Raw genomic sequence first — 13,051 nt, forward strand, 5'->3', positions numbered from 1 at the left:
TAAAACATAAGCAATGAACATAAAAATAATTTAGTGTTTTTCTGTTTGTTGTTTGTTTATTTGAGACAGGGTTTCTCTGTGTAGCCTTGGCTGTCCTGGACTTGTTTTATAGACCAGGCTGACCTCTAACTCAGTGATTCTCCTGCCTCTGCCTCCAGAGTGCAGTGATTTAAAGGTGTGCACCACCACGCCTGGCTTCTTCTTCTTTTTTTTTTTTTTTTTTGGTTTTTTGAGACAGGGTTTCTCTCTGTAGCCTTGGCCATCCTGGACTCACTTTGTAGACCAGGGTGGCCTCGAACTCACAGCGATCCGCTTGCCTCTGCCTCCGGAGTGCTGGGATTAAAGGTGTGAGCCACCATGCCCGGCTCCCACGCCTGGCTTCTAAAATCCTTTTGTTTATTATGATGAGACTATGATACTCAGAATTCTGCTCGTAGCTTACTGACATTTCAGATGTGTGCATGTGCTAAATGTTTGTATGTCTTCATTTTCCACTGCTAAGTCATATTGAATAGGCTTTTCATGTATTTAAATTTACTGATATAAACTGGGTGTGGTGGCGCACACCTGTAATTCCAGCACTCAGGACACAGAGGCAGGCAGAGTGAGTTTGAGGCCAGCCTAGTATACAAAGCAAGTCCAAGACAGAAACCCTGTGTTGAAAAAAACCAAAGTGTGTGTGTGTGTGTGAATGTGTATTGTGTATAGTTTTACCATGTTCAGGCTTTGTATATATAATAGTGAACTAAATGAGCAGGGCTTCTGCCCTCATAGAGTTTACACTTTAGTTGGCAGAGACAGACCACAGACTGATAATCACAATAATAATTGTATTATGGCAACTCAAGGTATGCCAAGAGAAGAGAGAGCAGCTGAGCTTAAGTAGAAGCCTCTGACCTGGTCCAGGCTTTTTCCTTCAGGAGGGACATCTGAGAAGAGATCTGAAGAGGAATTTACCAGATAAAACTCTTGGGCAGGAGAAACAGCTCATACAGAGGCCTGAGACAGGAGGACTAGACGTATGAAAAACTGTTTAAAGTCCAGTAAATATGAAGAGGTGGCCTGGTATATAAAGGAATTTGGGGCCAAGGTTGATGACCTGAGTTTGAACTTGATGGCTTGAGTTTGATCCCCTATGACCCACATGGTGGAAGGAGAGAGCCCATTCCTTTAACATGTGTGCGTGGCACATGTGTACCTACACACACACACACACACACACACACATACACACACACTAATAAAATAACACTTCCCCATTTAAAGGTAATTGGGTCAACAAGGGATATGGGCGGTGGTTCAGTAAGACCCAAGCACACATTCTATACCTCATTTACACTCCCTATATGGCTGGTGCTTCCGTATTGTTTTCATTGATTCATCTGTTTATGTATGTATTTTTGAGGTGCTGGGTATTCAGTCCAGAGTCTCCCACATGCTAAGCAAGTAGTCTGCCACTGAGTTTCATGGCTAGTGCTTATTTTGGATTTGTTTTGTGTTGGTTTTGGTTTTTGTTTTTTTGAGACAGAGTTTCTCTATGTTAACTTGGCTGTCCTAGACTCACTTTGTAGCCCGGGCTGACCTGGAACTCCCAGCGATCCGCCTGCCTCTGCCTCCCAAGTGCTGGGATTAAAGGCGTGTGCCACCACACCTGGCTTCATTTTGGATATTTTAAACTTTCAATCATGAGAATGTATTTAAAATTAGTAATGCCTGTTATTTACTTGTTATCCTTGATGAACCTTAATTTTGATTAATTTCTTTTACTGGCACTATTAGAATTGTGACAGGCGGGGCATGGTGGCGCACGCCTTTAATCCCAGCACTCGGGAGGCAGAGGCAGGCGGATCGCTGTGAGTTCGAGGCCAGCCTGGTCTACAAAGTGAGTCCAGGACAGTCAAGGCTACGCAGGGAGACCCTGTCTCAAAATAAATAAATAAAATAAAATAAAATAAAATAACAAAAATAGAATTGTGACAGAAGCCTACAAATTACAACTGAAATGATACTGCCTGCTCTTTCCTGTATTTTGGTTAGCATATCATCTCGGGTTATTATGCTGGAACCCCTGAATTGTGGCTGGAATGTAAAAGGTTTGCGTGTTGAGGCCATCTGTGGGAGCTACATTGTCTGAAAGTTGACAGGAGACCATGGCAGATGGTGAGGTCAAAAGATCGACTTTTTGAGCTTGACATAATGTGCTCACAAAGCTGGAAGGAGAAATCCAACTTACGTTTTTAACTAACAGAAGACTTGGAAACAGGAAGAAGTGTGCAGTTGTTGAGTTGGGGTAAACATCATGCATCGGCACACACGGCTGCTTTATATCCGCGACTTGTCAGCAACTTCTGAAAACATTTAGTGTCCCTTTTTCTTCTTCACATTTTGGGAAGTTTAAAGTCACATACTGAACATTTGCAGATAATTTTTACATTAGTCAATACAGAAAAGCTTTTAAAAACATTTAGAGTATTTAACCTTTGTAATTGTAATCGCTACATTTTTTCCCTCTACATTAAAATTGGGACTTGTATTGCGTTTTTTTTCTTTCTCCTGTACACCAGTTATTCCTTACTTATTTTGGAAGAAGAAACCTTAACTCTCTGTGGGAAATCCCTATGTTGATTGCTTAGCCTGTGTTAGTAACGTCATATGTGTCATCTTATTTAATGAAGTACATATGCCTTTAGTACATGGCAAAAACAGAAATGGAAGCAGAGAAATATAATGGTAAATTTGTTCAATGAACATTTAGGCACCTTTGGCTTTATTGTAAACATTTATCATTTAGGCAACGTTTAGATTCCAGTCTGTGCTGAACTCTGGTAAAAATATACAAAGTGAATACTAAACAGAATTGCACTTAGTTCTGTCAGGTTCATTGATGTGGATGAACAGTGTTTTTATTGGTAGCCTCTTACTGTAGTGTTCGGAAATAGTTAGATTCTGTTAACTTCCTAACATTTTATCTGCCCCTCCCTTCGTGTGATCCTGGGGTCCTGGCGAGCACCCGACTACGTCTCCAGCCTTTCGTTAGTTTCTTTTTATTTGCTTGAGTACCACAGTGCCACTCAGTAGCCTAGTTGTTAGGAAATATGATACAGTATTAAATACTGAGTACAAAATGAAGCAGATGCATAGAGGAGCAGCTGTAGCCGGTGCAGCCCGCTCTGGGCCCAGCGGGGAGAGGGAAGGGAGCCTTTGCAGCCAGTCTGCTGCCTCCCTTCATTAGTATTTGCTATGTCTTGTTGGCCAGCATTAAGTCATGTTATATGGTCAGACCATCTGTGAGAAAGGAGAAGGGAGCATTTTAGTGAACACATTGCCACCTTCAGTGTTTTAAGGAAGAGAAAAATAAGGAATAATATCTGCCCTGGATCTCTATATAAGAAAATTCATAAAGTTTAATGAGTTCTGTGGAAAAGACTTAATTGTTTTATGTCATAATTGTATTTTAGTATGTCATAAAGTAATCAATTTTTTTTTTTTTTCTATTATTGTATATGTTTGATATTTATCTTTTAAATATTTAAAGTATTTTTATTTTTTGATAATTTCAAACATGTATACAATGTATCTTTAGCATTCAGGTGCCCTTTTCTATTTATAAATTTCTCTTGCATCCCACTGAATCCAATTCATGCTGGCTGTATGTGCATGGATGTGGGAAATTTGAAAAATATTTTTATTTATTACTGGTGTATGTGATATGTACAGGTGCATATGTCACAGCATGCTTATGAAGGTCAGTACAACTGCGTGGAGTCAGCCCTCTCTTTCTAACTGTACTTGGCTTCCAGGGCTGGCCAACAAACACATTTACCCCTTAGCCATCTCTCTGCTACAGTTGTGTTTTGAGGCAGGGTCTCATGTAGCTTAGGCTGCTTTGGAACTTGGCTGTCATCCAAGGCTGGCCTTTAGTGATCTTCCCACCCCCACATTCTGAGGTGTGTGTGTGTTTTTTTTAACCCTAGTGCTTTAAATTTTATATTAAAAATTTAATATACTTCTGTTTCAGGATACTTTAACATTTATCTATTTACTCATTTATTATTGAGGCAGAATTTCACTGTATAGCTTAGGCTGGCCAGGATCTTTCTGTGCTACTATATTGTCTACACTGGACTTGTAATTTCTCTTGCCTCAGCTTCTCTTCTTCTTTCCTTCTTTCTTTCTGTTGCTTTTTTTTTTTTTTTTTTTTTTTTTTTGAGACAAGGTTACAAGGTTTCTCTGTGTAGCCTTGGTTGTCCTGGACTCACTTTGTAGGCCATGTTGGCCTCGAACTCACAGAGATCCACCTGCCTCTGCCTCTCAAGTGCTGGGATTAAAGGCGTGCGCCACCACCGCCAGCTTGCTTTAGCTCCTAAGTGGTGCTATTACAGGCACGAGCTCCTGTGGCTGGCAAAGTAATGTTAAAACAAAAATAATGAGACTCTCAAAAATTCAAATACACAAATGTGAGAAAAGCTACAGAAGTAGGAAAAAGAAACTCCCGAATGCCTTTCCCCAGATTTACCAATTATAAGTATTTTATACATGCTTTATATTTTCATTTCTTCTGTATATTTCTCATTCTTGTCATCATGTCCCTTGCCTTCTAAAGCATTTTATTTTCTGAGATAAAAAAGGATATTTCATGTATAGAAAGACTATAGTTTACCTGGCATTTATAAGGCTGAGGCAAGAGGATACCTATGAGTGTGAAGCAAGTTGATCTGCGTACAGAGTTCTCGCAGAGTTCTCGACTTGCCAGGGCTTGGTAGCAAGGCCTTATCGAAAAAAGAAAAGGAGCCAGAGAGAAAGGAAAGAAATAGATCACCCATACACACACTATCTGAAATGTGGACTTTTCCACTTAACTCAATATTGGCCTTTGCAGGAATTGTGTTTTTCTGATCTAGTGTTTATTTTGAGGTCATACACTGAATTTTCTTTCTTTCTTTCTTTCTTTCTTTCTCTTTCTTTCTCTCTTTTGGTTTTTGTTGTTGTTCGTTTTGTTTGTTTTCAAGATAGGGTTTCTCTGTGTAGCCTTGGCTTTCCTGGAACTCTCTCTGTAGACCAGGTTGGCCTTTAAGTCACAGAGATCCGCCTGCATTTGCCTCCCACGTGCTGGGATTAAAGGCATGCACCACCCCGCTTTCCCCTCCCCCCCCCGGCTCCCCCCCCCCCTGCCTTTTTTTTAAGCTTTTCTTTTTTTTTTTTTTTTTTTTTTAAGATTTATTTATTATTATTTATACAGTGTTCTGCCTGCATATACACCTGCAGGTCAGAAGAGGGCATCAGATCACATTTTTTTAGATGGTTGTGAGCCACCATGTGGTTGCTGGGAATTGAACTCAGGACCTCTGGAAGAGGAGTCAGTGCACTTAACCTCTGAGCCATCTCTCCAGCCCTTTTAAGCTTTTCTAATTAAGGAAGTTTCTTAGCTTCCTTTTAGGCCGTTATTTTGAAGAACATCTTTCACTACGTATTTCTCTGATTTTTTTTTTTTTTCATGGTTAAGTTTTACAAGTTGGAAGTAGTATCTCAGATACCACAGCCATCTCAGTGCGCTCGGGACACACGACGATTTGTCTTGACTTCTGCTGGCCATTTGGTAACTTCCATCACTAAAGTAGTGTGTGTGTGTGAGGTTTTTTTTTTTTTTTAACTAGAAATTTTGAATTTTTATAAGCAGGTATTTCATTATTATATTACTATCTTGCTACATATTTCTAGTAACTAGTGTTACCTTTTGTTGATGATTCTTCCCTTACTGGTTTATTATAATGGTTATATGGTGGAGCGTTCTATCTGATGCTTTCCATTTCTCCCCATTATCTCTTAATTGTTTTCATGAGTGGGTTTATAATCGATTACTATCATTAAGATATTTTGGTGTTTAGTCGCCTCAGTGTACAGCTCAGTGTTCAGTGCGCAGGCTCCTGAAGTTGGTGCTTGTGTACTTCTGACGTGTGCCTGTCAGTGTTTGAACATTTTGTCCTTCAGAACAGTAGAATATGCTAGGTTTATCTTGTACCTTTCCTGTCTTCCCTTGGAATCAGCCTTTTCTCCATATGAGGACCTGCATCATCTAACGCAGCATAGTATAGCTTTACTGTGTCCCTTGAGAGCAGAGCTGACGTGTCAGATTAACTGCTTTAAACCCCAGTTCTTACCTGGAATGGAGATCAAATGGTACATATTTTTTCATAGTGCTGTTCTAAAGATTGATGTAGACAATCCACTTGCAAGTACATGTCTCAGTAAATGTGACATAAATATTGCCTATTATTACATTACTATTCCCTCTTTTTCCCTTTAACAGGATATTTTAAAGAACTGTTGAAGACGAAGGTTTTTATTTTTGTATGTTTTTAAATGGCTTTACAGAATATTAAGTAGAATACAGTTTGACATGACGGCAAAAAGTGTAAGTATTTGTAATAAAAAAATAACTTTTAAAGTAAGCCTATGATGTTTTGCTATACAGATTTTTTTTCACTATTCTGGTTAACAAAATTCAAAACATTGCCTGGATTTATAATTGTTTTTGATTGTGTAGTGTGTTGGATAAACTTTACTATTGAATACAGTATTTTCATGGTCATTATGGGATTCTTGTATTTTGGTGCCAAGCTGTTCTTTTTCAACAGCTGCAAATTGCTATCTCCCGAAAGTTTTTAACTTGGCTTCTTTCCTGGGGACTGTTACAAATTTGTTTCCTTTGCTAGAGAGGTACTTGGCTTTACTGGGTTCTTTGGCTGAATTTTTCTTTGTCTTTGCTCAGGGAAATGTGTATGCTCTGATGTTATTTGGAAGCAGGTTGCTACATTCTCTGAGGTATTCCCAGAAGACAATCTAAACTTTACATGTGTTGGAAAACTTGTGTAATTTCCTCCCTCTTTTTGAATTTTTTTTTTTTTCCTGTCTCTATTTTAAAGATGAAGGGATGTCTTAGGAATTCACAAGTGGCAATTTAGTAGCCTCCACAAGATCTGAGCCCACAAGCTGGAGTCTGTAGGGAGTTGGGACATTATTTGTTTTTACAGGCTTCTTTCTGTGTGTTATCCATCGGCTTCATTTCTTCCTCCTCCTCCCCACTGAAGGTCATCATAGGGCCATAGCCAGGGGCTCTCCGTCTCTTATCTGCCTGTTTGTTCTGGTTTTTGTTTGTTTGTTTGTTTTTCCGAGACAGGGTCTCTCTGTGTACCTTGGCTGTCCTGGACTCACTTTGTAGACCAAGCTGGCCTTGAACTCACATCGATCTACCTGCCCCTCTGCCTCCCGAGTGCTGGGATTAAAGGAGTGCGCCACCATGCCCGCCTCTTATCTTCCTGTTAAGGGACTGGTCTACTCAGAGAGAGATTTGCAGGAGGGGAAAGAAGCAGTCTGACATTCTTTTTTTTTAAGATCTATTCAGTTTGATTTGATTGATTTGTGTTGGCTCTGTTTCTTAACAATTAAACTTTATTATACTACACAACTAGCTTGCACAAGAGGGAAAAAAGGTTAAAGGGAAAAAAAGAGTGAACCTTCCGGTATCGGTTCCATGGGACAGGCCCCTAGGTGTCTCTGGCCTTCGTGCTGGTCTGGCCTGTTCACTGATCCTTTTCCCGATCCATGTGTGCTCAAGCCCAGTCTGAACCTCTTGCTCCTCTCTGTCCTCCCTGCCTCTCTGTCTCTCACGTGCAAGGGGTGGTCTCCTCTTCCCATCGAGGGTTAATTAGAAACACAATAGTCCAGGTGGAGTCCCCAGGTCCGCTTCCTGAATTCCAGGCTCAGGATGGCTCCACCCAGTCTATCTCAAGGTTAATCTCAGGGAGTATCCAAAGAGCAAAGCCCACCAAGACTGCTTTCACCTGTGACAAAGCATACAATCCTTCCCACAGATTTATTTACTATTTATACAGTATTTTGCTTGCATGTACACCTGCAGGCCAGAAGAGGGCACCGGCTCTCATTGTAGATGACTGTGAGCCACCATGTGGTTACTGGGAATTGAATTCAGGACCTTTGGAAGAGCAGACAGTGCTCTTAACCTCTGAGCCATCTCTCCAGCCCCAGCCTGACATACTTTTGTTGTTACCTCTAATGGCAGGCTTTTGAGAAAGCATTTCTTTTATGACAACAGAGAATAGTGTGTGTGTGTGTGTGTGTGTGTGTGTGTGTGTGTGTGTGTGTGTTTACCGTTGCTTTTATATCATACTTACGTTAAGGAGCCAGATATGGAAGTGTATGGCTGTAATACCAACTACTCAGGAAGCTGAGACAGGATGATGAGTTTGAGGCTGCACTAGGCAATATAACAAGACCTTGTCTCAAAACAGACAGACAGAAGCAACCGGCCATCACAGCAAAACCCAGTTTAAGGCAGAGATTAAATGGAAGTATTGATTCACATAATTGAAAAGTCTAGAGTTCTCCGTCTTTAAATACCTCTAGATTTAGAGGATTGAGGAGGCATTCTATACCGAGTGGTTCTTCTACCTCCTCCCCCCATCTTTTAGCTGTATTCATGGTAGAGCAATGGCTTACTTGGGTCCTATGGTGCCAGATTATAAGCAAATAAGGAACTTCTAATTTTGCTAATCAACTTCAAATGCCACAGAGGCAGTTTGATTACTTTGTTTGGCTCATAGATCTAGACAGTGTGCGGAAAGAAATGGGATGCCAGAAGTGTGAGGCCTGGACCAGGAGCCTCTTTATTAATGTTTCTTACCACAATTACATAGAGTGTGGATGGGCCCTTTTGCAGAGGGGATGGGATAAGGTACTGACATATGTTTCTGCATCTCATCTAATAGTGCTTACTGTCCAGTGAATCTTCAAGACCAAAAATTCAGGCATATTGTAAGTTCAACTGGTTTTTGTTTTTTTGTTTGTTTTCGAGACAGGGTCTCTCTGTGTATCTTTGGCTGTCCTGGACTCCTTTTATAGAGCAGGCTGGCCTCAAACTCACAGTGATCCACCTGCCTCTGCCTCCCGAGTGCTGGGATTAAGGCGTGCGTCACCATGCCCGGCGTTCAACTGGTATACAAAAGATTTTTTTTCCTCCTTGAGAGAGTCTTGCTGTTTAGCCAGGCCAGCCTCTCAAACATAGTCTTTCTGCAGTAGTGTCCTAAGTGCTGGGATTACAGACATGCAGCACCATGCCTCCTCACAAAGAGAATCTGAAATATAATTCAAGCTGTGTTATTTTTTTTTGCCTTGTAAATGAAACATTTTTACATATGATTTTTTAAATACAGAAAATAGAAAACACAAAGATTATTAGCATGCTTTTGTTTTGGAAGATGTTTAGTATATATAAATGTACAAACTTTTATACATTTATCAACTAAAACATATGAAATAAGTCATAAGTCCCATAATAGGTACTTTTTCTTTTAATTAATTAACTAATTAATTAATTAAATACACACATAGTGTTCTGCCTGCATGTATACCTACAGGCCAGAGAGGACACCAGATCTCATTATAGATAGTTGTGAGCCACCATGTGGTTGCTGGGAATTAAACTCAGGACCTTTGGAAGAGGAGCCAGTGCTCTTAACATCTGAGCCATCTCTCCAGCCCCAAGTACTTTTTCTTATCTTTATACTTCTGCAACATTTAAGAGGCTATTTTATGTTACCCCATGGTGTGGATAATATACCAGTTTCCTAATACTAGTCGTTATGGTTTTCCCTTTTTGTTTTTGTTGTTTTGTTTTTTGTTTTTTTCAAGACAGGATTTCTCTGTGTAGCCTTGACTGATTACTAATTAGGGTAAACTAATGTTCTATGTGTTCCATTTCTGTTTGTAAATTGCATATGTTGAAGTGCTGGAAGCTATTGGCATTTGAATAACAGCTAAAACTTAAATATTACTTCACCATAAACAAATATGCACAATTGTTTGATGTAAGATATTCAACTCTGTTGTTTACATATGTACTTTTCTTTCAGTTTTTAGTTTTTAGTTTTGTTTTGTTTGTTTTTTTGTTTTTTGTTTTTTTCGGGGGGGGTTTCGAGACAGGGTTTCTCTGTGTAGCCTTGGCCATCCTGGACTCACTTTGTAGACCAGGCTGGCCTCGAACTCACAGCAATCCGCCTGCCTCTGCCTCCCGAGTGCTGGGATTAAAGGTGTGCGCCACCACACCCGGCCAGTTTTTAGTTTTTTAAGGCAGGGTTTCTCTGATTGTCGTAGAACTCACTATGTAGACCAGGCTGTCCTCAAACTCAGATCCACCTGCCTCTGCCTCCCAAGTGCTGATGTTAAAGGCATGCACCACCATTGCCCAGCCTTACATATATACATTTTATACTGATGATTCCAAAATCATCTTGTCTGTAAAAGTTAGAGCGTACCTTTAAGTACAGATCATTTCATTTGAATTTATTTTCTAAGTTATATCAGAAATATTAAATATTGAGGAATATGATTTGTTAAAAATAAGCATAAATATTTTTATCTAGCATACAGTAAGTAACTACTCACACTTTGTAGTACAACATTGGGATGCTCAGATATTATTCCATATATATTTATCTTATGGTTTATACCATTAAACGTGTTTAAATTAAGAAAATTTGTAGCAATACCCAGATAGAAGATATTTCTTAGTATCTGATTAAGCAAAAGTATAACATGAAATATAAGTTCTTTTTTCTCTTGTTTAGTGAAATATTCTTTTTCTTGTTTGTTCTGAGACAGGCCTTCACTTTGGTAGTTTAGGCTGTCGTGAAATTCACTATGATTAGTTAGCCATGATTTTGGGTTACTCCCAGGTCAGCCTCTCAAATTCTGGGATCATAGAGACATGCCCACTTTAGTTCCTTTTTCATTTTAATTAATCCATATTAAGATGTATTTTTATTGATTTGTGTGTGTGTGTGTGTACATGGTAGTATGCATGTGTATGCGGTTGTCTGTGGAGACTAGAAGAGGGTGCTGGATCCTCTTGAGTTGAAACTATAGGCAGTTGTAAGCTCTACCGCCTTGACCAAACTGTCCTCAAACTCACAAAGATCCACCTGCCTATGCTTCCTGAGATTTAAGGCATGTGCCACCAGGTCCTGCAGAGTGTGTGTGCCTGCAGTGACCAGAAGCACTGGTTGCTGGAGCCTGAGTTACAGATGGTTGTGAGCTGCCTGACCCGCTTAACTGTTGAGCCATCTTTCCAGTGTGGGAAAGAATATTTTAAAGTGCTTTCCCTAGCCAACTTTTTTACTTTTAAGTAGTAATGTACTTTGAGTCTTTAAGCTACAAAGTATAAAAAGTAGAATTTAATATGTACTTTAATTTATTAAATGGATTTTGGCAGCATTTTTAGGAACTTTACATTAAAATACTTTCTTTCTAATATTAAAATTAGGGTGGGTGGTGGTGGCTCATGCCTTTTATCAATCCTGGGACCCAGGGGACAGAGGCAGGTGGATTTCTGAGTTTGAGGACAGCCTGAATCAGAGTTCTAGGACAGTCAAGGCTACACAGAGAAACCCTGTCTTGAAAACAAACAAACAGGCAATCAGACAAACAAGATTGAAACTAGGCTTTTATATTGAGACACATTTGACCTTTATCTAAATTTTAACTGTAAATTATGGTGTGGGTGTATAAGTTTGTGTATATGTTTGCTGCTTTTGCTGCAGAAACTGGCTTGAAGAGCAGGTGTTTAAACCGAACAGTCACCCAGTAACTGACAGCTCTACTGTGACCATGTGGGTTTTGTTGAGTTTTTGTTTTTGTTTTTGTTTTTTTTTTAACTGTTATTTTTATAAAATGAGAAAAATGTAAAATGACTTTCCTGAAGTATTAAACGGTCCTATGTTAGTCATGGGATGAACATATTTAAAAGATGTCTGTCACTTTTTCTTTCTTTTCAAAGTAGGGCAGACTAAAGTTTGACTTGTCTTTGTAGCAGAAGCACTCACAGTGTGGGGTGGTCTCCTTAGTAATGACGGCACACAGCTCAACAGATGGTCAGTTGCTTGAATGTTTAATGTTGTCTTAATTAGCAATCCGGGAGAGCCATGATGTAGCGATTTGTTGCAGTTTTTTATTTTTTTTCAAGGTAACTGAACTTAAATCTCAGTGCAAAGTATCTACACCAATACATAGAATTGAAAAGCTGTGTCAAAAAAAAAAAAAAGAAAGAAAGAAAGAAAGAAAGAAAGAAAAGCTGTGTCAAGTGATAAATAGAAATATTTTGGTAAAAGGGAACTACACTTAGTAAAGGATTTTAACCACCGAATAATGAAGCCAGTAGCTCTTAAACTGTTAAATTATAAAGGACCAAGTGAATACCTATGGAGGATAGGTAATGTAAAACATTAAATTATTAAAAAAAATAGTTCAGTGTGGGGCCTGAGGGATGGTTCAACAGTTAAAGAGAACTGACTGTTCTTCTAGAAGTCTTGAGTTTGAGTTCCAGCACCCACATGGCAGCTTACAACTGTCTGTAACAACAGTTCCAAAGGATCTGGTCCTCCCTCTGGCCTCTGTGACACCAAGCATAGAGTTCATAGATACACATGCAGACAAAACACTCATACATGTAAGATAATAATAAGAAAATTAAAGTCAAATCCACAATGTTTCAAAGCTTTGTGTTCTTTAAAATTCTTTTAAGTTGCCTGGTATGGTGGCAGATGCCTTTAATCCCAGCACTCAGGGAGGGAGAGGCAGATGGATCGCTGTGACTTTGAGGGCAGCCTGGTCTGCAGAGGAGTTTCAGGACAGCCAGGGCTACCATGACGATGATGACGGAACTACTACTCCTACTGTAGACAAGGGCTGGAAAGATGGCTCAGTGGTTGCTCTTCCAGAGGACCCAGATTCAATTCCCAGCACCCACATGGTAGTTCACAATATCTGTGATTGCAGTTCCAGGAGATCTAACGCCCTCATCCAGACATACATTTGGGCAAAATACCAGTGCACATATATAAAAAAATTAAAAAAATAACATAGACATGTATCAAAACATCAAGATAAGGATCAATCATTTAAGTCCATATAATACCATATTATACCTTTTAAAGCTATCTATCAAATTAGAATTTGTTAGAAATTTGTAGAATATTTT

The 13,051-nt window shown here is 39.4% G+C and overlaps 1 protein-coding gene across 6 annotated transcripts in view; it reads left to right on the forward strand.

Moving 5' to 3' along the window:
- Nucleotides 1-13,051, forward strand: part of Tfdp2 (transcription factor Dp-2) — a 124,519-nt gene that overhangs the window by 16,410 nt on the left and 95,058 nt on the right. For 4 of the 6 annotated variants that reach the window (XM_051140660.1, XM_051140661.1, XM_051140663.1 and 1 more), the window contains exon 1: nucleotides 6,284-6,412. The exons of the other annotated variants lie outside the window; for them this stretch is intronic. In XM_051140660.1, coding sequence (XP_050996617.1) covers nucleotides 6,398-6,412 — 15 coding nt within the window. In that variant the 5' untranslated portion in view covers nucleotides 6,284-6,397. Of the gene's footprint in view, nucleotides 1-6,283; nucleotides 6,413-13,051 lie in introns of those variants that run through there. 6 annotated transcript variants of the gene reach the window in all.

Source organism: Acomys russatus, chromosome 32 (assembly GCF_903995435.1).
Source record: "Acomys russatus chromosome 32, mAcoRus1.1, whole genome shotgun sequence".
Taxonomy (NCBI): Eukaryota; Metazoa; Chordata; class Mammalia; order Rodentia; family Muridae; genus Acomys; species Acomys russatus.